We start from the raw sequence: 25168 nt of genomic DNA on the forward strand, positions 1-25168 counted from the left end.
TTTGAGCCGGCTGCTCCTCCCCTTCCATAACTCACTGTCTGTCCAGTGCCTTTCGCTTCTGTTTAGGCTCTTTGTGTTTGATTCAAGTTTTAAAGTGCAAATGGACTACCCCCAGCCACCAACTGTTTCTCTCTCTGGGCTCTGGCTCTGTTTTGAAAGGCTGGCAGAGGCCTCGGCTCAACGGCTCCCTCTCGTGGGGAAGAAGAGCTCGCCACTGAATCTGAGGTTGAACCGAGGACAGCAGCATCATCTTGAGCGACTAAAACATTTTTGCTTAGTTAACCAAAAACATCAGAGTCATTTCTTATCTTCTGCTCTGCCTTGGAAGTGCATTTCTCCTTTTCATCTGTCATTATAGTGAGTGGATTTAAATATTGTGTGACGGTAAGGAGGTGGAGAAAAACCCGTAAGGGTGGAGGGGAGGGATTTCATAAAGTAAGCACACAAGAGTGTGGACTGGGCACAGTTTTTATGGAATTTCTGTTATTAAGAACAAAGGTAGGAACGTTTGATGTCCTGGGCTTCCATATCTCTCATCTCATATTCCTTCTGCAAGAAGAATGAGGTATTGTTGCAACTATTCATCAAGCTGAATGTAACTGGAAAATGCTCTCAACCTTGCCTGTTAAATTGAACTCATTCTGTTATGACTAGAAGGGGTTGCTCCAAAACCTCATGGCCATGCCCCTGGAATCACCTGAGATACAGGTGATGGTTGGCTATGAGCCAAGAGACACATTCTGCAGACACCTCATTTTCTGCAGAACTGGGTTGGCAGCTAGTGGGGAACGGACTGAGAAGCCAGAAATCCACAACAGACCTGAGAGAAGGAGCAACTTGAGCTCTGAAGTAGCTTGTTTATGTATAAAGCTTCTCAGCTGAAACGTATTGTCATTCACTGGAGGGTCCTGCGGTAGTGTGTCTCGGCACTCATTCTTCAGCGAGCTCGGGTGGCTTCTTGTATGTGCCCTTGTGTGGAATCCCTCAGGATGTGCAGCGGACACCTTCCCTGTAGTGCGCTGGCAACATAACTGGGCTGTGTGGTTTTAACTGATACAGAGGTGGTTGGGGGAGACCTTCGTAGCAAGGTAATACAATGCCATCCTCCATTCTTTTGTTTTCTTTTGTACTGATGAAGCATTGGCTGCTTACAGACAAGTCCAGGCCAAGAACAGGGGTATCTTTTTGTTGGATTGATTGGTCTTGGGTTTCCCCTCTGTGGTGCTGCTGGCTGGGTGGTTTGTTCTGTTTTATTTCTCCCCGTTAGGGCACATGAAGCAGCTTAAGGGGCAGATTGCTTCCTGTGTTAGCTTGTCAGCTCCCCTGTGGCCTTTCCTGCTGGGCACAGAACATGTGTCAAGGGGGAAGACGGCCAGTCCACTTGCCATTTTTAGTCTTTGTAATTTGTTCTGTGTTGTGGGTGAGGTCCATCTCGTCTTTGAGCTTGTTACATGGGTGTGCTGTGTGATATCTGGGTGGATACTGTTGAAGATAACTGTTATTTTCTCACTAAGCAAGTTATCTGAATGTATACCTTGGCAATAATCCAGTATTTAGGTTGTCAGAAACATTTAAACAAGTTGTTCCTTTTGCCATTGAAGATAGTGATATATAGAATTCAGCTGTGTAGAAAATTTACCTCCCTGTAGCATTGCTAGCTATGAACTCGGGGGCCCCGAGAATCCGGAATGGATGGACCCAAAGGCCCTGCACTCTTACTTGAGATAGAATATGAGACACGTAGCACTGCGCTCTGGCATGTGGACAGTGGTGTTAGGGAAGGGCAGGGTCCACGGATTTGTGGGGACACTGAGCCACCCGGGACTTTTAAACAGAGTCCCTTTCTTGATCCTTACCAATTAGTACAGAATCTAGAGGGAAGGGGTGTAAATTATTTTGAAGCTCCCCCAGGGGCTTTAGGGGTGCCAGGTTTGGAAAGCACGGAACTAAACCTCAGCAAGTAGTGGTGGTGGACGCCTGAACTTCACAGGAGTGGGTTATGTCTGGCACCATCTGGAGTTTGCCATTTTGCCAGGTGCTTCCCCATCTGTAGGAATAGATGAAGCCGTATTGTGTAGCCAGCCTCCTTAAGGAGACTCCTGTGTTGGCAGTAGGTTGAAACAGACTGCACCCCTACGGGTTAAGAGGAGATTCAGTCACCTGTAGAGGTGTTACCTCTTCACCAAGGTCTTGGATACCTGAGGTCCATCGACCTCCCTGTCTTGGATGAGGGATATAAAGATGAGCCCCAGCTGGAGTTTACTGTTTGCTTTTGTTTTTCTAAATGTTTTGTTTTGGTTTGGTTTCAGTGAAAGCATTTGAAAGAACAATTGAAACGAGATTTGTATTCCTCACTATACCTACTCTTACAGATGAGTGATACTTACCACAGAACATTTCTGTCTGTCCTAACTCCTGGTTTTATAAATCTATTTTAAATGTATCATTTCCAGGAACTTTATTCCTCCCAAAAAGGGTTTCCCATTATTTATTCCAGACCCTATCAGTCCCGCTTCTTTTTTTTTTTTTTAAACAGTTTTGCTCTTGTTGCCCAGCTGCAGTGCAATGGCGCGATCTCTGCTCACTTCAACCTCCGCCTCCCAGGTTCAAGCGATTCTCCTGCCTCAGCCTCCTGAGTAGCGGGGACTACAGGAGCACACCACTATGCCTGGCTAATTTTGTATTTTTAGTAGAGACAGGGATTCTCCATGTTTGTCAGGCTGGTCACTATCTCCTGACCACCTCAGGTGATCCACCTGTCTTGGCCTCCCAAAGTGGTTTAGGAGCCAGAGTGTGATTCCTGGGCCTTTCCTTCTGCCTCTTCATGGGGCCTCTGATCCTGGCTCCAGGAGTGAGGCCTCCCGGGGTGGCCCTTAAGAGATGTCCTACCAAGAATTTGTGACTTTGATTGGACTGCATTTAATTGGTGGCATGTAGAGAAATACAGTGGCTTCTTTCCTTTTTGATTTTTATGAACTTCCACTGATACTTTTTTCAGTGGTTCCAAGTGCAGTTCCCAGGTCAGCCCACAGCATTGCCTGGGATCTGGTCCAGAACACACATTCTTGGCCCCTTCCTCTACCCTCTGAATTAGACACTTTGGGGGCAGGGCCCAGTGATGTGTTTACATCAGCCCTCTAGGGGATGCTGAGAGCCACTGGTTTGGGTGCTTTGGGGAAGTTTCATCCCATGCCCCACCCCACTTAAGGTAACTGCTTATTCTTGGGCCAGCCTAGATTTAGTAGAAAGGTCACTAAGACTCATTACTCGCCATCTGGGGACCTTCATCCTCATGTGAGGACAGCCTGCACAGCCTTGTGGCATTGGTGTTTCAGTGCCCTCTTGTCCATCACCGCATGTGGCCAGCTGTCCTGATTCCCCTTCCTGGCACCTTCCTCTCAGGTGCTGTTGGAGAGAAAAGGGAGCTAGTTTTGTTTTTCGAGACTGAGTCTTACTGTGTTGCCCCGGCTGGAGTGCAGTGGAACGATCTCGTCTCAGTGCAACCTCCACCTCCTGGATTCGAGCAGTTCTCTGACTCGGCCTCCCAAGTGGCTGGGTTTACAGGTGCCCGCCACCATGCCCAGCTAATTTTTGTATTTTTAGTAGAGAGGGGGTTTCACCATCTGGGCCAGGCTGGTCTTGAACTCCTGACCCTCATGATCCATCCGCCTCAGCCTCCCAAAGTGCTGGGATTACAGGCGTGAGCCACTGCTCCTGGCCTGGGAGTTAGTGTTTCTATTCTGTGTTTCTCAGTAATCTTTTAAGTTTCTTCCTTTGGAGATGGTGGTGATTATAAAACCCTGAAGTCCCTGACTTGAAATTTATGTCATAGATGAAAAGTAATGTGCAAGAGGTTAAGTGATGGGACAGCAGCCACGGTGTGACATGGAGAAGACTTCCTGAAACCATCAAGCCTGGCATCAGCCCCATTCGGTGCCTTCCTTATTCTCGTTTGGAAGCTTGTGCATTTCTGGTGTCTGCCCTTGTCATTCCGCATTTTCTCTGACATGTATGTATCCCGGAATTGCCATGGTGTCTAAGCTGTAGGACTGCCTCTGTTTGCCCAGGTCACATAGAACCCAATGGGAAAGTTTGTCCGGGGTTGGCGTGTTTTACTTCACCACTGAGCTCCGGGCATCCCTCTTCCATCCCGGCTGGCCCTGTCCTGGGCTGTTCTCCACAAGGAAGGCAGACAGCAGCTGCTGACAGTTTGCAGCCACACCTCCGGGCCTGGCTTGCCACTCGGAGCCAAACCACATGAGCATTGCTGTTCTTTTCCTTCCATAGTATTTTTGTTTTCTTTCTTTTTTTAGCCACATAGATTTTTAAATCCTGTGGGCAGGTCATACTGCTCTGTGGAGCACAGAAATAGCAGACATGACTTTTCTTGGAGCAGGGATATGTGAGTGTGTCTATTTCCACTTCCCCCAAGCAAGTAGGGTATTACTGTCACCAACTCTTACAAGCTCAGAACAGGTGATTGTGTGGCACGTGGGGACGTCTTCATTGGGAAACACCAAATCCCCTGTAGGAGCCGTGGGAGCATGAAAATACACCCGGGAAACCCTGCAAGAATCGCCTTGGGCAGGCCGTATAGTTTTGTGAAGAAGGATTAAGGTATAGTTGATTCTGAACGTGGACGTCACTGCTTAGTTCTGGGACGTGTATTGTGCTTCTCTTGCTGGTATTTCCACATCTCTTCTTATGAACAGGCTGCTGGGTCTGCTCGTTCCCAGGTCCCAGGCCCTTTCTCATGGGTGGGCCGGTTGTGTTTGTGGCAGGTACTGATTCTGTGTTTTTTTTTTCCGCCTCTGCTTCCGCTGCTCCACAGGTCTCTAAGGTAAACGGAGTCACTCGAATGTCATCTCTGGGTGCAGGTGCAACCAGTGCCAAAAAGATGCGCGAGGTCAGACCTTCACCATCCAAAACTGTGAAGTACACTGCCACGGTGACGAAGGGGGCTGTCACATACACCAAAGCCAAGAGAGAACTGGTCAAGGACACCAAACCCAATCACCACAAGCCCAGTTCCGCTGTCAACCACACAATCTCAGGGAAAACTGAAAGTAGCAATGCAAAAACCCGCAAACAGGTGCTATCCCTCGGGGGGGCGTCCAAGTCCACCGGGCCCGCCGTCAATGGCCTCAAGGTCAGTGGCAGGTTGAACCCAAAGTCATGCACTAAGGAGGTGGGGGGGCGGCAGCTGCGGGAGGGGCTGCGGAACTCCAAGAGGAGACTGGAAGAGGCACAGCAGGCGGAGAAGCCGCAGTCGCCCCCCAAGAAGATGAAAGGGGTGGCTGGCCCCGCCGAAGGCCCTGGCAAGAAGGCCCCGGCCGAGAAAGGTCTGCTGAACGGACACGTGAAGAAGGAAGTGCCCGAGCGCAGCCTGGAGAGAAACCGGCCGAAGCGGGCCACGGCCGGGAAGAGCACGCCAGGCAGACAAGCACACGGCAAGGCGGACGGCGCCTCCTGTGAAAATCGTTCTACCTCGCAACCGGAGTCCGTGCCCAAGCAGCACGACTCGGGCAAGGCCGAGAAGGGCGGCGGCAAGGCTGGGTGGGCGGCCATGGACGAGATCCCCGTCCTCAGGCCCTCCGCCAAGGAGTTCCACGACCCGCTCATCTACATCGAGTCGGTCCGCGCTCAGGTGGAGAAGTTCGGGATGTGCAGGGTGATCCCCCCTCCGGACTGGCGGCCCGAGTGCAAGCTCAACGACGAGATGCGGTTCGTCACGCAGATTCAGCACATCCACAAGCTGGGCCGGCGCTGGGGCCCCAACGTGCAGCGGCTGGCCTGCATCAAGAAGCACCTCAAATCTCAGGGCATCACCATGGACGAGCTCCCGCTCATAGGTAGGTCTGCGCCAGGGTGGGGGTCCCTGCCCGCCCCCAGATCCTGCAGTTCATCACAATCCTCACATTCCCTTCCCATGCTGAAGCTCCAGTTCGGCTCCGGTGTCTGGGGAGCAGCGGGCTTCTCAGCTCGTTCCCTGCAGCCCTCTTCCCAGGTCCTGGGTGTCGGTGGCCAGACAAGAATGGCACTGAGTCTGGATCCTGGGTTAGCCCCCACTCGGGTTCTGGGCCCCTTGCTTTCCCTGGGCTGTCACCTGCTGCCTACAAATGCTGGAGTCAGAGCAGGGGCCCGGGGCCCGTGGGGAGCGCTGCTCCTCTGGATTCTCCTAGACTGCCACGACAAAGCACCACTGACCGTGGAGCTTACAACAGACATCCCCCACAGTTCTGGAGGCTGGAAGCCCAAGGCCTCAGGCCACAGGATTGGTTTCTCCCGAGGCTTCCCTGCTTGGCTGTGGATGACTGTTTTCTTCCTGTGTCCTCACTTGGTCCCACCTCTGTGTATTCATCTCCTCAGAAGGACATTGCATTAGGGCCCATCCTATGGACCTCATTCTACCATAATGGCTCCTTGAAAGACCCTATCTCTAAATTCATTCACGTCCTGGGGTGCTGGGGGTCAGGGCTTCAATGTATGAATTTGGAAGGTTCACCCTGCAGCCTATGGTCCTCTAGGAGCCCACGGGCCATTTTTCGTCCTTCTCAGCGTTGTCTATTCTCTTCTTCCTCTTCGTGTTTCCTTGAGCTTCAGTTTCTCCGGTGATTTTGTCAAGGCCGCAGGTCAAGGGATCTATTAACATTTCTTCTGAGACCCGGTGCACTCTCACTGAGGCTGCTGGAAACTCGCCACAGGGGACCCTTAGTGAGCGCACATCCCGGCTGCCGTGCAGACCCTGGCCCCTCAGGGTGGGCCGCAGGCAGAGCCTGCTCTCCAGTTCCCCCATAGCCCCCCTCTCCTGTCATCCTCTTCTCAGTCCTGGCGCTGGGAACACAGGGTGAGGATGAACTTGCCCTGTTAAGGTGGAGTGGAGTCTGTGGAGTCAGGTGCATCCAGGTAAGGCTGCAGCCCCATGAGTCTAGACCCATGGGAGGAAACAGGCCACGCCTCCATGTTGGAGATCCTGAATTTTCTACGGCATGGAGACATGTAGCCATTATGTAAGTGTCGGGGACGGCAGCGAGACAGGCTTCCATGCAATGGAGGTTTCGTGGTCCCCTCAGCAGGTGCCTGCCGGGACTAATGCCTGAGTGATGGTCACCCTAATTTGCAGAAGTTCTTGGTTTGTGCTCTGCTGTTGGAAACGGCACGTGACAGGAAGCAGTGCGGGGAACAGGCTCTGCACATGCGTGCACCCACCCACACCTTTAACCCTGCTCCGTGACTGCCTGGGACACAGGGGGACCCTGAGTCAGCGATGGAAACGCACCAAGTCCTCTTGCCCGTGGTGAAACCTGCAGACAAGAGTTTCTCTGCTCTGCTCGGTGGATGATGGAGCCTTGAGGACAGACACAATTGGTGTCATAGTGACAGCCCCTTTTGTTTACAGTAGGTTTTTCTTTTCCTTTGACTGCCTTACCCTGGAACAGAGGCCACACTGCCTCACCAGCTGTGCTGCTGCTTGTTGCCGTCACTGAGAAGGCTAAGGCGTATGACATTCATTCCAAGGGGTACTGACCTGCCTGTGAGCCAGGAGGGCCTCAGGGTGGGGGTTCTGAGCTCAGCCATCTGACAGTAGTAGAAACTTAATAACTTTGAAGTCGTCGTGAAAATCCCCCCCAGTGTGTGTGCCTTCTGTATCTGCAGGTTCACATGCACTGCAGGCCTGGTAGTGGCTGTGCCACGGGGGGAATTGGGTGGGGAAAGGACTTGGCCACATAGCCTCCAGGCTCTGAGTGGGAGTGATCACAGTGGGTGAGGACTCCATGAAGAACTCTTGCAAGTGCTGTCCGATTTTCAGGTGATTTTATAATCTACTGAGAGTGAAATATGAAAGTATAGATTCTTCTTTTCTTTGACCTGTGTTCTGACTCACTGTGGTACAGTGGAGTACTTGTTTTAGTTGGGGCACTCATTTTGGTGTCTACCTCCATAAGGGGACACAGTGCCCACCTACCCTCAGAGGAAGAACTCGCAGTTGTCAGCCAGAGACCACCCGTGACTCTGGGAGCCTGAGACCTGTAGTGAGCTGCGGAGTCTCAAGCCTCATTAGGTCCCTCCTGTGGAGACTGGTAACAGCTTCCTCATTGATGTTACCCCACACCTCTCTTCTCTACAACCAAATCAGCCCAGTGTCCTGCCATTTAGTGGGAGTGGAATTCAGGCTTCTGTGCCCGCATCCCTGGTCTTGCTGATGTGCCAGGAGCTTGCTCTCTTGCTGTGTCTGCCGAGGCAGTTCAGACACTTCACCTGGTGGGTCCCGCCATGCTTGGTGTCTGCAGGAACCCTGCCTGGATGGGATCTGTGCCCACTTTCCCTTTTATTATTTAAAAACAGTATATCCCCACACTCCAAAGATTTAAAACTTTGTTAATTTTTACTTTGTTTAGCATTTTATGGATGATTATTTTGGAAGATGCCCCCTCCCACCTCCCTTATTGGCCCGAGAGAGGTTGCTTTTTCAGTTCCCTCCTGGAGAATTCACTGGGTGTGCATTGAAACCTGTTGAGGTTTAATATGCATTTGTGGTGCTCTTTGACCTGATCAGCAGGGGCCCTAAGCACCAGCTTACTCACTGAGGAGTAGCCTCATGGGCGAGGGACGAGGCTAAGTGACCGACATACTGCCCTGTGCCCTCACGCAGGCGTTGCTCTTTGCTCCCGAAATGCAGTGAGATTGAAGATAGACTTCCTTTGTGTGAATGAGTGGGTGGGTGTTGGGGCTCTCAGAAGGGAACTTGGGAGTTGGTAGGAAAGGTGTGTCTGTAATTTCTAACATCAAACGTATTCCAGGTTATGCTGGGAAGTGGATGCGGCTGGGGCCCCTGCCCGCTCCTCACCTGGGATCTTCTCATGACCCCTGCCTCCATGTAGGAACACAGGCACTAGTGCGTTGGGATGTTTCTCCCCTTATGTCTGTCTGGCCGGCTCTAGTCCTCTTCCAGCCAAGCCCCAGCTTCAGTGTTGCTTCCTGAGACATCCCCCACCTAAGATGGTGGCCCCTTGTTCCACTTGATCTTTGTCGCACATGGCTGTGTCCCATCACCGTGTAACGCCTGTCTCTGTAGACTGGAAGCCTACCGTTTCCATTGTCTCCCCAGAGGCTGCCAGTGTCCTGGCTCATAGGAGTAGTTCAGGAATTACAGGTTGAATGAGGAACGCCTTGTTCGTGTCCCTTTCACTGACTATCCCATTTTTTCCCCATCACCGTCCTAGGGGGCTGCGAGCTCGACCTGGCCTGCTTTTTCCGGCTAATTAATGAGATGGGCGGCATGCAGCAAGTGACTGACCTCAAAAAATGGAACAAACTAGCAGACATGCTGCGCATCCCCAGAACTGCCCAGGACCGGCTGGCCAAGCTGCAGGAAGCCTACTGCCAGTACCTGCTCTCCTACGACTCCCTGTCTCCCGAGGAGCACCGGCGGCTGGAGAAGGAGGTGCTGATGGAGAAGGAGATCCTGGAGAAGCGCAAGGGGCCGCTGGAAGGCCACACAGAGAACGACCACCACAAGTTCCACCCCCTGCCCCGCTTCGAGCCCAAGAATGGGCTCATCCATGGCGTGGCCCCCAGGAACGGCTTCCGCAGCAAGCTCAAAGAGGTGGGCCAGGCCCAGCTGAAGACCGGCCGGCGGCGACTCTTCGCTCAGGAAAAAGAAGTGGTCAAGGAGGAGGAGGAGGACAAAGGCGTCCTCAATGACTTCCACAAGTGCATATATAAGGTAGGGGCCTGTGTAGAGCAGCCAGCGCTGGCGGCAGGAGTGCAGGAGGAATAGGAAGCAGAGGGCGTGCTGCGTGTCGGACTGTGCACCCTCTGACTCCCTGGGGCGATGAGGGAGGGACGGGCCACTGTGCTGGATGAGGGCTTTTTTTTGTTTTTTGTTTTTTTTAAAAACAGAGCCTTGCTCTGTGGCTCAGGCTGGAGTGCAGTGGAGCAATCTTGGCTCACTGCAACCTCTGCCTCCTGGGTTGAAACGATTCTTCCGCCTCAGCCTCCCAAGTAGCTGGGACCACAGGCGTGTGCCACCACACCAGGGTCATTTTTTTTTTTTTGTATTTTTAGTAGAGACAGGGTTTCACCGTGTTGGCCAGGATGGTCTCGATCTCTTGACCTGGTGATCTGCCTGCCTCGGCCTCCCAAAGTGCTGGGATTACAGGCGTGAGTCACCTCTCCCGGCCAAGGGCGCTGTCTTAGTCCACTTCGTGCTGCCGAAACAGCACAGACTGGGCAATTCATGATGAACAGAAATGTATGGGCTCATGGTTGTAGAGCCGGGGAAGTCTGATATCCAGGAACCGAGTGAGGGCCTTCTGGGTGCATTGATGGAACGCTGCAAGGTGGGGCAGCAAGGGACCCAGTAAGGGAGGGGAAGTCCACTCCACGAAGACACCACAGGTCCATTCCTGCCCGCCCAGGGCCTCAGGTTTCTTTTCGTTAACTGGCTTGTGTGTGCATGTTGCGTGCACATGCACATGTCCTCATCTGCCAGGGATAAGTACCTGGGCTGCATGCTTCGCTTCCTCTGCATCCCCAGTTCTGTGCTGGCTGCTCTTTGCACCCCTGTCTCATCCTGGTGCATGACAGCTGCCCAGACACAGCTGAACTCACTGGCTGGACCCTGCCCACTTGTCTTCTCTGCCTCCTCGTTTCCATCCACTCAGCTCACTGCCAGTCCAGCATTGCCAGGTTCTCTCTGTGGAGGACCATCCCTGATAAAGCCATTAAAATGGATCTCGCCATTCACACTGTGGAAGGAAGAGTAGGGGAGAACCCAGCAAACGAACACACAGTGTTTCCCCGTCTCCGCCAGGCCTCACTGCAGCACAGCCATCCTGAGGAAACTTACCTCCAGGAAGCAAGGGAAGCGGGGTCACTGGCTCTCCTCCTGGGGCCCCTCCCAGCCGGCCTGGCTGTGAGGCCAGGCTTGGGGCTTCCTCCCTTCTCCGGCCTGCCAGTGGGTTGCAGGGACACCCGGGGCCCAGCTGGACAAGCCCAGCTCTGACTTGTAAGTTGAGGTCCCTGCTGAATTGCCCAGCACAGACTTGCCCTCTGTGGTCCCAGTTCTGGATTCACTGGCAGGGAAGTGTTCTCTGCTTCCAGCCCTGGTGAGCTGGCGGGATTGTGTGGTTGGTGGGTTGCTGCTTCACTGGGCATTGGCTGTGGGTTATCCCTAAACCCACTGTACCCTCAGGTGCCCACGGCTGCCTGACTGCAGGCTCTGTCTACCCTTGTAGCTGAGCAGTGTGGGCTTCTGAGACCATCACACGTCTTGGAAGCACGGAGGAATAGTTGACGGGGCCCCGGCATTGTGCTCCACTTTACGTCCAGGCCCCGCAGACCCGCCTCAGGCTGCATCCCACACACTTGCTCGCTTCTCTGGAAGGAGGTTCCCGACTTTCTGTCCTGTGAGACCTGAGAGGGTTTGGCCTTTTATCTGAGTCTCCTATCCTCTTTCCAAGGCTGCCTGGTGGGGTTGCAGGATGCTGCCTGCCAAGACCCAGCTGCCTTGTGTCTGACTTGTCAGTGTTCTTAAGAAAAAAAGTGTGACCCAGACACTATAAGCTCTGGGGAACTTTATTTGGTGTTTCCTGAATGTTTTACTGAGAAGCCGTTGTCAAGTAAAGCACACGCTGAATCCTGTGACTCTGGATAGCCAACTGGTGCAATGAGACACTGTCAACGTTTTCACTTTTTACTGAAGAAGGCCAATTCTATGAGGGTTTGCTCCGAATAAGAGGTTTGGGTTTTTGAAAACATATCCTGTCAAGGATTTTGTAGATTTCATCACAGAAACATAGTGGAGCTCTGCCTGGGGGCCGTGGCGAAGCCCCGAGGCAGCCATGTACCCACGGGGTGGGGACCCTGAGCGTGCAGCTGTCTGCGGCCCTGGCGTCCTGGCTGCTGACTTTTGTGTGCTGGTGTCATCCTCACTTCCGCTCACTGCACTCTGCATTGGTGCAAAATTCAATCCCTTTGTTTCTGTTACAAGAAACACAGCGTCGGGAGCGGCTTGGAATTGCAAGAAGTATGTTCCTGTAGTTAGCACCCCATCTAGTTCCCTTGGAGCCGGAGAGAAAGGCCCAAGGCAGCGTTGCCGTGCTGACTGTGACTGGAAGCGTCTGCCACTCCCTCTTCTGGCCCTGTCACTTGTACCGGAACCCTGCAGTGGCCAGTGCTGCGTAGGGAAGACTTCCCTGACCACCCTCCCCCGCTCTCTGTGACACCTGGCACCGCCTCCGATCCCGTGTTGTATTTGGGTGTTTGAGGCCTGTGTGTTCCCCAGACTGAACGGAAGCTGCACGAGGCCAGAGGTTTTGTGTGTTTTGTGCACTTCTCTGTCTGCAGCCCCTGGGATTTGGCCTAGTACACAGTAGGTGCTCAGGAGATATTTCTGGCCTCAAGTCATAAATGTGCCTGGTCAAGAAAGAAATCATAGCAAGGGTCTTAGATGGCTTCCCTCTGAAAAATGAACCACATTTGGTGTGGGAGGTGAAAGAAGGTGCTGACTCCCGGTTCCCAGACTGACACACTCAGCTATTGTATCGTAGTAAGGAAATCATTTTGGATGTCATTGGGAACAGAGTGACAGAGGGACATCGAAGAAGAGGTGCCACGGGGAACAGCAGGTGGTTCTGTGGCAAGAAGGTGACGAGGTTGCAACTGCAGATGAAGGCTGCTGTCCTGGCAAGGACCGTCCGGTGCAGACGTCACCCAGTTTCTGTCTCCCCCGCTTCTCTCCTGTGGGATCCCTGGTCACGAGTTCCGTCAGGTGGTAGCCACTGATAGTTTCTTCACTGGCCTGCAGCCTTGTCCTGCCCCTGACGTGGGCTCAGCTGAGAAAGTCTGCCTCCGGTGCAAGCTGTTTTTTAGCAGGGCCTTGGAGGCGCCTTCCACGCCTCTGCCGTGCATCTGCTCGGGACTCCGGGGCGTCAGCCTCTGTTTCTGGCAGAGCCATTTGGCCCTCACACGGGTGATCCTTGGTGGGGTCTTCCTTCTCCTGCTGGCACTTCGGGATCTTAGAGGATGGATTTCTGCCTTCTCTGCCTGTCATGAACTCAGGATACAAGGTGGCCCACAGCGGCAGGGAAGCCAGGGCGCGGCGGCTCGTACAGGCGTGGGGCCTCCGTTGCAGCAGGGCTGCGCTTTGTTTCTGAAGCTTTACTCTTGTTTTGTTTTGTTTCGTTTCAGGGAAGGTCTGTTTCTCTAACAACTTTTTATCGAACAGCGAGGAATATCATGAGCATGTGCTTCAGCAAGGAGCCTGCCCCAGCCGAAATTGAGGTGAGAGAAGTGGCCCCTCGTGCTGCCTCTGGTGAGGGGGCTCCCCTCGGCCAGCTCGCGGCCATCCTGTCCTGCCCTGACCTCTGCAGCCCGGGGAACTGAAAGGACTCGGATGCCGCGGGGCTGAGTTAATCTTCTGTGTTGAGCGTGCACCAGGGCAGCCAAAAGTTTTCACTTAGGTTGATCTCAACTTGTTCCAAAGCCAAAAACACTCCAGTGAAGGTGGGGAGCTGCCGAGTGCGCGGGGCCGCTTCTGGGCACGTCCCGCTGCCCTCACCTTCTCCTCCCGCCTGCTTCTCACCCCATCCTCTGTCTGTTGTGCAAGAGAATGTTTGGAATCCCTTGAAGCCACAGTTGTGCTTTTTCTTCTCTTCTATTTTGTGTTTAATGGGATTGGCAGATTGCCCTTTTTGTGCTTCTGCCAACTCTCTTCTTTGAGTTAGTATGAGGTTGGAAAGACAGTGAGCACTTCTGTGCCCAGACCAATTAGGGGGAGTTTTTGTGTGCGGCGCTGCAGGACAGAGACTGGATCTGTTTGTTTACCTCCCCTCGGCCAGTGCCCAGCTGAGTCCGTGTGAACTTCCAGCTGCTGACGTCGGTGCGCTCTCAGCAGTGCTTGGTCGTGGAAAGGGAAAGAAACCAAACCCGAATCGCTGGTTCAGGGCAGCTGCCGGCCGGGGAACAGGAGGTATTTGTTGACCACAGCCTCATCTTTTGGTGTGTGACAGGCTTTTGCTGCTTTTATGGTATTTTTTTTTTTTTTTTTTTTTTTTTTTTTCTCTACTTTAAAAATTTCCTTAAACTAACACCCTAAGTTTTTTTTTTTCTTTTATTTATTTATTTTAAATGCCACCACTTTCAAATAAAATCCAGGGTCAGTTTGCCCCATGTAGACATGCTGACCACTGGGGATTCAGTCATCCTGTTTTGCCCAGGGTTCGGAAGTGTGACCTTCAAACCTGCTCAAACCAGGATGGCTGGTTACCCTCCCTGGGTGGCTTTTGCGGCCCCCCCCCCCAGCAGCTGTTGTTGCTTAGGATGCCCAGCCCTGCGGGTCAACCCTGCTTTCCTAGTGTGGGGACTTAGAGGTTTACTGTCAGCACCGTTCTCATCTCTCTTAGGTCTCTGCTTACATGCAGGGGCTGCCTGCGTTGTGTATCCCGGGTGCAGCTGCTGAATGCCATGCAGTGGCCTGACACCTGACCCCGTGGCTGTGATTGCCCTGCTGCAGGCACCACTGCCTCACCCCCCACCAGCCACGATGGCAGCTGAACCCTGGTCCAGGACACGTGGCTGTCGCAGCTGCTTCCAGAGCACACGTGGCGTTTGTGGTAGAGATGTCAGGTGGAGGAAACCTGGGTTTCTAGGCTGAGCATTGGAGCTGGGAAAGGGCCTGTGTTGCCAAACAGCACGTGTCCTGTGGCCATCCCGGAGGTGCAGAAGTTTATTACTACAGTGATGTGCAAGGAAGCTGAGCTCATTTTACAGCTGCTTATTCAGGAATTAATTCCCTTTGAAAGTCTGGATTTTGCTCCAGCAGTTGTGTAAATATTTAAACACAAAAGGGAGATTCGCTAGAATTTAAACTTCAGGCCTGAACTGCCTAGCTTCTTGTGCTCTGTGTCTTCCCAAAAAAGTCAGCAGACAGCATCTAGAGTTGGCCACCAGCTGGGAGGAGTCCCGTCCTCCCCTCCCCACCTGTTTATGCCCCCAGCAGAAGCTGGTTGCCCTCAGTTTCAGCAAATGCGTGGCAGGGTTCGGCACTCAGGGAGTCTGTTGAGAGAATCCAGCCGTTTCTTGTGGAATGTGTTCTGGTTCTGTGGAGATCTGACTCCATCAGGCTGGCCCCCTCTTTGTGGAATTCACGGTGTTGTGGAACTGGTCTTGGCGTTGCTAGTAGCACTTCCTTGAGCTTAACGGGACCATGCGATGCCAGGTGCTTCCGGGTTAGGCTTCTCCACTAAATGTGGTTGCAGCTTTAGGAGGCTTCTGAGATAAGGGAAGAGGACTTTGTGCTTCTGGAGTGATCACTGAGAACAAAGCGGAAGGTGACTGCCGGGAGGCTTGCCCCAAAGGGGCCTGGGCGCTGCTGCTTGCCTGCCGTCAAAGCATGTTGTGCCCCAGTCTTCGCCCCCTTATTTGTTTAGATGGAACACTTGAAAAGTCATGTCAGAAGCTTTTTATCATCGGCAGTTACTGCGCTTAGCATAACGTTCTCCAGGTTCATCCGTGTTATAGCACGTGTCCGAACTTACAACCTTTTGGAAGTTGAGTAATATGCCATGGGATGGATGGATAAGGGTTTTGTCTATCCGTCTGTGGATGGGATACTTGGGCGGCTTTTACCGTTTGGCTTTTGGGAATAACGCTGCTGTGAACATGGGTGTGCAGATCTCGGAGACCTGCTTTCTGAAATCTTGAGGATATGCCTGGAGGTGACCTGTCATTGCTTTCTGCATTCACGTCCTGCTGGAGACACTCTGGAAAGACAGCTTTGGTTCTGAGGGGTGTGCGCACCAGGCATTCGTGTCCCGGTTTTGTTGGGTTGAACCGTGCTCTGGCTGTGGGACCTTAGGGGAGCTGACCAGCCCTTTCCTGTTCCCTGCAGCAAGAGTACTGGCGGCTGGTGGAAGAGAAGGACTGCCATGTGGCTGTGCACTGTGGCAAGGTGGACACCAACACTCACGGCAGTGGATTCCCAGTGGGAAAATCAGAGCCCTTTTCAAGGTAACCTGGGACTGTCTCGTCCGTGTTCCTGGGGATGTGACAGCATCTTTCCCCCGCCAGTTTGTAACGTCCCTCGTCTTCCCCTGTGCAGGCACGGATGGAACCTCACCGTCCTCCCCAATAACACAGGGTCCATCCTGCGTCACCTCGGTGCTGTGCCTGGTAAGCCTGACTGTGGCCACCTGTCTGCCTGAGGTAGCTGTGACCACGAGTCCTACTTGCTGAGGACCAGAGCTGGGAAATCCCTCCTAGGCACTTCCCGGGAGGGGTGGGGTATTCACCTGTACAGCACATGCATTGAAAAACTGATTTTTTTTTTTTTTTGAGACAGCGTCTCCCTCTGTCGCCAGCCTGGAATGCAGTGGTGCAATATCAGCTCACTGCAAGCTCCAACCTCTGCCTCCTGGGTTCAAGCGATTCTCCTGCCTCAGTCTCCCAAGTTGCTGGGACTATAGGCACATGCCACCATGCCCAGCTGATTTTTGTATTTGTAGTAGAGATGGGGTTTCACCATGTTGGTCTGGATGGTCTCAATCTCCTGACCTCGTGATCCACCCGCCTCAGCCTCCCAACGTGCTCGGATTACAGGTGTGAGCCACTGCACCCAGTCAGAAAATTGATTTTTAGAAAAGGGGTAACATAATGGCTGGTGAAGTCAGTAGAAAAGGTGGAAAGGTGAACAACGTGGCATGGTCTGGAGCTGGGAGAAGCTCAGTGGCCAGCTTTGAACCTTGAAATTGCTGCTTTCAAAGCAGAAGTCACAATTCCTTAAGGCTCCCGCAGGCTGAGATCATCAATTCTCCAGATGGTCAGTGGGCTTGTGAGGGATGGATGCTTTGCCGGCTTTGGGGAAACCAAGGGGTTGTGGAGGTTGTGGTCACTGTGACTGTGAAGGCCGTGGCCTTGGGGAACGTGGCTAGGAGCCTGTCCAGGTCCTGGAACCTGACTCATTTCTGCGCTGAGCTGAGGAGCGCTGTGCCTGACTCACTCTGTGCAGAGGCCTCGCCAAACAAAGGGGCTTTCTTGCTTTCTGCCCTGAGGTCCTCACCCTTGAGGCTCGGGGGGAGCTCCAGCCCATAGGGTGGCCACCTCCCTCACGAGGCCGGTATGCTGCTGCTGTGGTATTCAAATGGTATTCATATCCTTGCATTTCTGTATCACAAGCAGGAAAGAGCAGGCACCTTCTGCTCCCTGCCTTTTGTCTGGTTTTGAGTCCCATTTTCTTTCCTTCTTGCGTTAGCAGAACGAAGAGATTTTTACTTACTGTTCCTTTGAGACCTTGTTCCCTAGCTATTAAAAATGCCTTTCACTCTTTGTTTCAGGAGTGACTATTCCCTGGCTAAATATTGGCATGGTCTTTTCTACCTCATGCTGGTCTCGAGACCAAAATCACCTTCCATACATCGACTACTTACACACTGGTGCTGACTGCATTTGGTGAGTACACGGCCTGGGTGGGAGCAGGGGCAGCAGAAACCAGTGTGACCACATTGAGTGCGGTCACCTCCCTGTGGGTCACCTCCGTGCGGGGAACCTCCTGTCCAGGTGGTTCAAAGCACTTAAGAACTTGCTTCTCTGTGTTCAGGCCCATCCTGTGTTCCCTGCTGTAGCCTCAGCCTGGGATCCCCTGCCTCTGTTGGAAGAGTTGGGGTGCTAGAGGGTGCCGTAACGCTCTTTGATGATGAGCAATTCTTTTCATAATGCTTCTTGGCCATTTCAGTGCCGTTTTCTGAATTACTGGCTTAGGTCTGTTTTTGTTTCCTTATGGGTTAGTCACTTTTTCGTGTTGCTTTCTAAGAGTTATTTTCACATTTGGGATAAGGAACCGTAGGAAGAGTGCCACACAGAGTTAACCAGTGGTAGTGACCATGTCGTCAGCTCTCTGTGAACTGAATATAAGCTGTGCTATTTCGTGATTGGTCATTTTCAGCCTCTCTGTAAGCGCCAGTGTTTCCTATGTGTCGGTGGCCACGTGGGGAATAGAGTGGACCTGGGAATCTGGCTCCTGTCTGTGGAGACATGCACGCTGTGTAGCCCATAGAGGGTGTTGCGGGTCCCGTCTGTAATCCTCTTTTTAAATTTATTTTATTTTATTATTATTTTTAAGATAGGGTTTCACCATGTTGGTCAGGCTGGTCTTGAACTCCCGACCTCAGGTGATCCACCCGCCTTGGCCTCCAAAGTCCCTGGATTACAGGCGTGAACCACCGTACCCGGCCCCGTCTGTAATCCTGACTCTCACTGTACCCATTCCTGCTCCAGGCTGGGCTCTCTGATGTCTTTGTTTATGGTGGCAGATGGGAAATCAGTACAGTCAGGTGTCGTGTGGTCTGATAGCATGCCGTTCATCCGTGCTGGCTGTGCTAATCGCCCTAATGGGGTGATTAAGCCTTCTTTATTAAAATAAACAAAGTCTTGGGACTCATGTTCCTGCTCCTTGGAGTCAGCGTTGGCTGCAGCCTCCTCGCTTTGGCTTTTCTGGTGAGTGGTACCCGCGCCGTGAGGGAGCGCTCCCTTCCCACGTGGGTCTGTGTGCCGTGGACGGTGATTGCAGTGTCTCCCGCAGCTGGTCTTCAGTGTTGGGCCCGGGGAGCCCTGCCTGCCTCTCTAGGAATGGGGAGTGACCGCAGCCTTGCAGCTGAGCCAGGACAGGAGAGCAGCCGGAAGGGGACAGACAGGACAATTCCGAGAAGCGCCCTTGCCCCCGGAAGAAGAGCGTGGCCATTCCTTGTGTAGGAATTCCGCTTGCTGTGGCATGGCCTGGCATTCCTGCGGTCACCCCCAAGTCAGTGATGTGAGGCCTGAGTGTCTTCCTCTGAGGAGGCAGTGGGTGTGAAATGGCCCGTGTGGCTTTTCTTACGGCTTGAACGTTGAGTCACAGATAGCGAAATGTGATATTCTCTGTGGGCTCTTTGGACTCACCCCTGGAATCTCATTGACGGGAGAGAAAGCAGGGGCACGGATGGGATCAGAGAACATGGTGGTGTGTGGTTTCTCTTCAAACATGTGATTTTGGTTAGAAACCCTGTATTTAAATTACGAGTCAGTAACAGAATATGTTTGCATTGAGAATAACATGAGCATTAAAAAAAAATACTTGAATGTGGCTGTTGCCTTCACTGAGCAGCTGAAATCGGCATTTGGCCTCAGAGCGAAATGTGCGTCACAGACACCTATGGGTCACAGGTGGCTGCCCGCCGGCCAGGCCTGTGCAGATGCGGGCACCGGAGCTGGGAGGCAGGGGCTGCTGGGAGGGGCTGGTGGCGGTGCCCGGAGCTGCTGGCCCACGTCTTTGTGTTTAATGGTGGTTGATGCCTTCACTGGCTTCGCATCCTGAAGACCTGCTGGGCTCCTCTCCACACGGATGTCTTCTTTCCCAGCCTGAGACGCCCAAGGGCAGGGCGGCCAGCCCTGTACCCAGCACTGCAGGGGCCTCCCCTCATGTCTCCCTCATTCACGCTGTCCGCCTGGTACCAGGGGCTGCATGTGCCATAAGTGGAACTGTGGCGCTGGTGAGCTTCTTGGGACACAGAGGACATGGGCAAAACCTCCTCCCCTCCCCAGGATTGCCGTGACGAGGCCGTGTAGTCCCTAGCTGCACCTCCCACCTTTTCTCGCACTCAAGGCCCCTTGCCAGCCTCATGGTTGTACCCTGGAGGGTCCGTGGGCCACTTTCCCAGGCCACCCTCTGACGCAGGTCTGTTGTGGCCTCGATTCTCCTGCATGTCTTACTATATGGGCCTGATGCCACGTGGGCTAGGTCCTAATGCATAGAACTCCCCAGTGGGAGCAGAGTTGGGGGCTGCTGGGTATTTTCCGACCCTCATTTCTCCACGGCATCCGCCAGGGAGCTGGCCTTGAGGCGGCGCCTGTGCAGGATCCTGGCTGCTTCCCCAGCCCGGTGCATTTGTAGAGGGCTGGATTTGCTGCTGCTGGCTAGAGGGTCGAGAGAGCCACGTTTTCTTTGTGAGGATAGCATCAGGTCCCGCTCCGGTATGGCCTCTGTTACCGAAGGAGGGCGCAGGGCTGGAGCCTCAGAAGAGGCCCGTGGAGGCTGCAGTGTGTCTGGTTCTGATTTATAGGGGTTTGTGAACATCTGTTTCTGGTTTGAAGGCTTTTTGGCTCACCGCATGGGTCAGATCTACATAAAAGATGAGCGTCTCACGTCGCGGGTGTGCTGCGGTTTGGCTGCGTGCAGGGTGGAAGCGGCTCCGCTGCTGTGGGGCGTGGGAGCCAGCGGTGACCAGGCACCCTGCCAGGCCAGCCTGCCATCCCTGCTGGCGCAGAGCAGAGCCTCTGCCGTGTGTGCTCGGGTCCCTGAGGGAGACAGGGGTGGCCCAGCACGTGCAGGAGCCCCTTGTCAAGTCTCTGCTGGTCTCGTGTTTCTCAATGACCCAGGTATTGCATTCCTGCTGAGGAGGAGAACAAGCTGGAGGACGTGGTCCACACCCTGCTGCAAGCCAACGGCACCCCAGGCCTGCAGATGCTGGAAAGCAACGTCATGGTGCGTTCCCTCGGCTGCCGCCGCCTGCAGGAGCTGCAGGGCCTCCTGGTCACTAGAACGTGGTTTCCCGTGAACCTGCCTTTCAGAGGCAACGAGGACACAGCAAAACAAACCCCCAAAGGGCGCAGGCAGAAAGGCCCACTCACACAAGAGCCAAACTGAGTTGCCATCGGATTGCACAGGGCACTGGGGTTTTGCACGGCCTTTGTATCTGGCTTGTTCATGTTGGGGACTGATGTGGGCCCTGGGTTTTCTTGTCCCTGCCACTCCTAACTCGGGGCCCCTGAGAGGAGTGAGCACAAAGGCTTCTTACCCTGTCTTCAGGAAATCACAGGGCTGGTGAGTTCCCAGGAAGTGTTGGCTTGAGCTGTGTTCTGACAGCTTCTCTGGCCTCAGGTGACCCCAGTCTGGGTCACCTGTCCATCTGAGAGGAGAGACGGACAGGTGGACTCCTTTCTGAGCCCAGCGTGTGGTCCCGTGGCCTCCTTGGCTCTGGAGCTGAGCCCGGCAGCCTCCTGGTGTGTAAATGTGTCCTGTTTCTAGCCCCTGGCATTGCCAGGTAGGGACGAGGGGCCCGTGTGTGACCATCGCGTCCTCCGCTCCACGTGAACCTGTATCACTCTTGAGCCAGTGCGATTTAGAAGTTCCTAATTGTGTTAGGAATGACATGTTTTTATTTTCCATATAAAACAATCCTATGTCCTTAAGAGCAGGCCTCTTAAGGTGCTCATGCATTGCCTGCAGACCGCAGGTGTCCCCGCGCACAGGGAGGGGTGTGCCTCAGCCTGGCCCTGTCTCCCCAGATCTCCCCGGAGGTGCTGTGCAAAGAGGGGATCAAGGTGCACAGGACGGTGCAGCAGAGCGGCCAGTTCGTCGTCTGCTTCCCGGGATCCTTTGTGTCCAAAGTGTGCTGTGGCTACAGCGTGTCTGAAACTGTGCACTTTGCTACCACCCAGTGGACAAGTATGGGCTTTGAGACCGCCAAGGTAAGCAGAGCCGGCCTCGCCCCCCCGCCCCTGCATCCGTGTGAGTGCCATGGAGGGGCGCCCACAGAAGCATCCCCACACACTTGTGTCTGTTTGTAGATAGTTCCTTTTGGAATATGTCTTTGAAATTCTGAAGAGGTGGTTGAAGGGATTTCTAGGAATGAAAAGTTGTTCGGGATTTGTTTGTATCACAAAGAGTTTTGATTAGACCGTTACTGACAGACCCCCTACAGTACTGGAAAACTACTGAAGATGCTGAAAGTAATTGCTTAGAATAAATGGGCAGAGAGCCTCCACCCATCGTGAAGGAGTGGCAGCTGCCTGTGGCTGGCAGGGAACTGCTGTGACTTTTCCTAGTACATGGTGCTTTTCTCCCAGGGAGCCAAAATTTGGAAGAGTTTTTAATCCAAATGCAAAGAGTTGGAAATTCAGACAGCCTGTCTGCCCCCTGCACCAAGAAAAACCTTGACAGCTGCCTGGTAATGAAAATCCACCCTGAAGGGATGTGACTCCTCTTTCAGGAAATGAAGCGTCGCCATATAGCTAAGCCATTCTCCATGGAGAAGTTACTCTACCAGATTGCACAAGCAGAAGCAAAAAAAGAAAACGGCCCCACCCTCAGCACCATCTCTGCCCTTCTGGATGAACTCAGGTAGCAGACTCAGGGTTCTGGGAGACCCCCAGGGCCCACGCCAGAGAGCTGGACCTGGCTGCCCTTTTGGGGGCCCAGCAGGGTGGAGGCCCGGGGTGGGCAGACAGTGCTCCCTGCCTGCAGCCGCAGAGACCCTAGGAATTGCTGGCCCATGACATGCTTTTCCAGATGGGAAAAGGCTTTTAAAAAAATGTTTTTTTGAAAGTAATTTCCCCTTGATGTTCAGAGTCAGCACCTCCAGCGCCAAGAGGTTCCTCCCCTTTGTGGGTCTGACTTCCAGGTTGGCTCCTGAGCCCTGGCACGTGGGCGCTGGCAGTCCTTGCTGACCCACTGTGTCAGAGCCTGGTTCCACACCAGTGAGGGGAGGGCATGGGTAGCTGCCCCCACCCCCCACCCTCCATTTTCTTGCCAAACCCCTTGTGTTTTCCGTATGTGTGTGTGTGTGTGTGTGTGTGTGTGTGGCCTCCAGGCAGCAGCAGCTGACCCCAGCGTGTGGCTGGCGAGCAATCCTGCCTCCACAGCCCTCCCCTGATGTGCACCTGGGTGAAGCGGGTCAGGGCAGAGCATCTGCTGTGTGGCCCCCTTCTCCTCCCCCCTGTGCAGTTCTCGCTGCCTCTCCCATCCTGGAGCCAGGCTCTGGGTTATGCTGTCAGCACGTGAATTTCAAACCTTCGGTGATGATCCCAGTGCATAGTTTGTTGAGTCTCTCCTTGGCTTGGGACACAGGGAGAGGCCCTTGCTAGGTGGCCATGGTTGCAGTGGCACTGTGATGTGTTTGTCCCCAAGTTACTACGTCCGGCCACAGAGCAGCCTCATCAGCCAGGGCTGTCCCTGACCTTTAGACTAAGGCAGCCGGGACCCAGGCTGGACTCTGCCCGCTAGCAGGGCTCACTCCCCGACAGGAGGGTGTGTATGGAGGGAGGCCGGTGTGTGGCACACGTGTCCCCTCTTCTGCTGGCTGTCGCTGAAGGTGTGGGCCGTCCCTGTGTCTGGCAGGGATACGGAGCTGCGGCAGCGCAGGCAGCTGTTCGAGGCTGGCCTCCACTCCTCCGCGCGCTACGGCAGCCATGACGGCAGCAGCACGGTGGCGGACGGGAAGAAAAAGCCTCGAAAGTGGCTGCAGTTGGAGACATCGGAGAGGAGGTGTCAGATCTGCCAGCACCTGTGCTACCTGTCCATGGTGAGCCGCCCTCCACCAGGCCACCTGCTGTGCCCCCATCTCTGCGTCTCTGCTGTGGGACCTCGGCAGGGCTTCTGGCCTCCAGAGGCAGCTGCCTCACCAGCAGTGGCCAGGCCACACAGAGGCTGTCCCCCTGCTCTGCGCCCGCGTGGCCCTCCCCTGGGCCCTGCAGTGCCTCCTTCCTCCCTGGGAAGCAGGTGGCCTCCCCACTGTCCTGCTCTGTCACTCCAGCCCCCATGCTCTCTGCTCATTTCCATCCTTTTTCTGGCAGTGAGGGGAGGGTTTCCCACAGTGCTGGGCAGCATCTGCCACCCCTGCCCTGTGGCCTGTCCCTGCTGGGCCCGGGCCCATGGCCTCTGCCCTTTGGCTCTGTTGTAAGCTTCCTGGTTCTGGTCAGCTACGTCATCATCCGCCGCAGCCCCCGAGGACTTTGGAATGTGTCCTTGGTGAAAGCCGATGCTCCCTCCGTCCTGTCTGGGATAGAGATGCTTTTCTGGCACAGCCACTCCAGGCGATCGCCTTCTTAGTGTGCCCTGCTGGCTGCTGCGTGCCCACCTGCCTGCTGCAGCTTCGGGCTTCATAACACACACCCTGCCTCCTCCCCCTGCTCACCCCTGTTCCAGGCCAGAGGTGGGCTCCGAACAGCCCTTATGTGGCGACTGGACCGCCATGGCCTTTGCCATGTTTCTTCCAGTCTGTACCTGACCTCTCACCAGGCAGCTGTCCTGACACTCTCTGGGTAGGGATGCCCAGCTGGCACTGTAGATGGCTCCATGCCGCCATGCTGCACACCTAGGCCTGCCACACACAGCACGCCTGCCGGGCCTGTCCATCCTCCCAGGTCTTTTCCCTTTCCGCCAGCACCTCCGCTTCTCCAGCGCAGAAGCCTAGCTAAGAGGTGCCCACCCCATATGCTGCGTGGTGCTGGCATCCCACAGGTGCCCCTCAGCTGCACGCTCCCGAGAGGCCAGTACTTCCATGTCTCTGCCTGTCCGTGTTGGGCCAGGACTGAGACCTGGGTTCACTCTCCCCGGCCTCGCACTCTGACTGTCTGCCACCTCACCCAGAGTCCCGGCATGCCCTGTGGAGGAGAGGGCACAGCCTCTCCCGGATCAGTCAGATGGGCTTTGTAACATTCGAAAGATCTAGGTCGGGCACGGTGGCTCATACCTGCAATTACAGCACTTCGGGAGGCTGAGGCGGGTGGATCACCAGATCGGGAGTTTGAGAGCAGCCTGGCCAACATGGTGAAACTTTGTCTCTACTAAAAATACAAAAATTAGCCGGGCTTGGTGGCGTGCTCGTGTAGACCCAGCTAGCTACTCGAGAGGCTGAGGCAAGAGAATCGATTGACCACAGGAGGCGTTGCAGTGAGCTGAGATCGCGCCACTGCACTCCAGCCTGGGTGACAGAGCAAGACTCCATCTCAAAACAAACAAACAAAAATCTTCCATGTCCTCCTTATTTAAGGACACAAAAGACTTTGTATCACCTAGGCCCACCTCATGGCCTCATTTGAGCTGATATACCTCTTTAGGACTTTACCCTCAACTCCAGCCACAGCTGAGATCCTGGAAGTTCAACCTATGCATTTGATGGGGGACAAATGCAGTCCGTGACCGCCTGCATCCCATCCTGTAGATTTCCTTCTATCCAGTTTTTCCCTTAGCGTTCTCAAAATGTATTACATAGAGCCATTCTGTTCTTAAAAGAATGATTCCAGGCATTTCCCCAAATCTTCCAATGTTTTATAAACATCACTGATAAAAGTTGCATAGCTTGGTGGTTGTTTTTTTGAGACAGTCTCGCTCTGTTGCCCAGGCTGGAGTGCA

At 54.0% G+C, this 25168-nt stretch overlaps 1 protein-coding gene across 5 annotated transcripts in view; it reads left to right on the forward strand.

Moving 5' to 3' along the window:
- Positions 1-25168, forward strand: part of JARID2 (jumonji and AT-rich interaction domain containing 2) — a 281140-nt gene that overhangs the window by 248972 nt on the left and 7000 nt on the right. For all 5 annotated transcript variants that reach the window (XM_017521293.2, XM_017521306.1, XM_017521305.2 and 2 more), the window contains 10 exons: positions 4832-5852; positions 9225-9727; positions 13195-13287; positions 15896-16014; positions 16106-16176; positions 17337-17451; positions 20413-20518; positions 21322-21504; positions 22026-22156; positions 23153-23336. In XM_017521293.2, coding sequence (XP_017376782.1) covers positions 4832-5852; positions 9225-9727; positions 13195-13287; positions 15896-16014; positions 16106-16176; positions 17337-17451; positions 20413-20518; positions 21322-21504; positions 22026-22156; positions 23153-23336 — 2526 coding nt within the window. The remainder of the gene's footprint in view (positions 1-4831; positions 5853-9224; positions 9728-13194; positions 13288-15895; positions 16015-16105; positions 16177-17336; positions 17452-20412; positions 20519-21321; positions 21505-22025; positions 22157-23152; positions 23337-25168) is intronic.

This window comes from Cebus imitator, unplaced genomic scaffold, assembly GCF_001604975.1.
Source record: "Cebus imitator isolate Cc_AM_T3 unplaced genomic scaffold, Cebus_imitator-1.0 Scaffold21, whole genome shotgun sequence".
NCBI lineage: Eukaryota > Metazoa > Chordata > Mammalia > Primates > Cebidae > Cebus > Cebus imitator.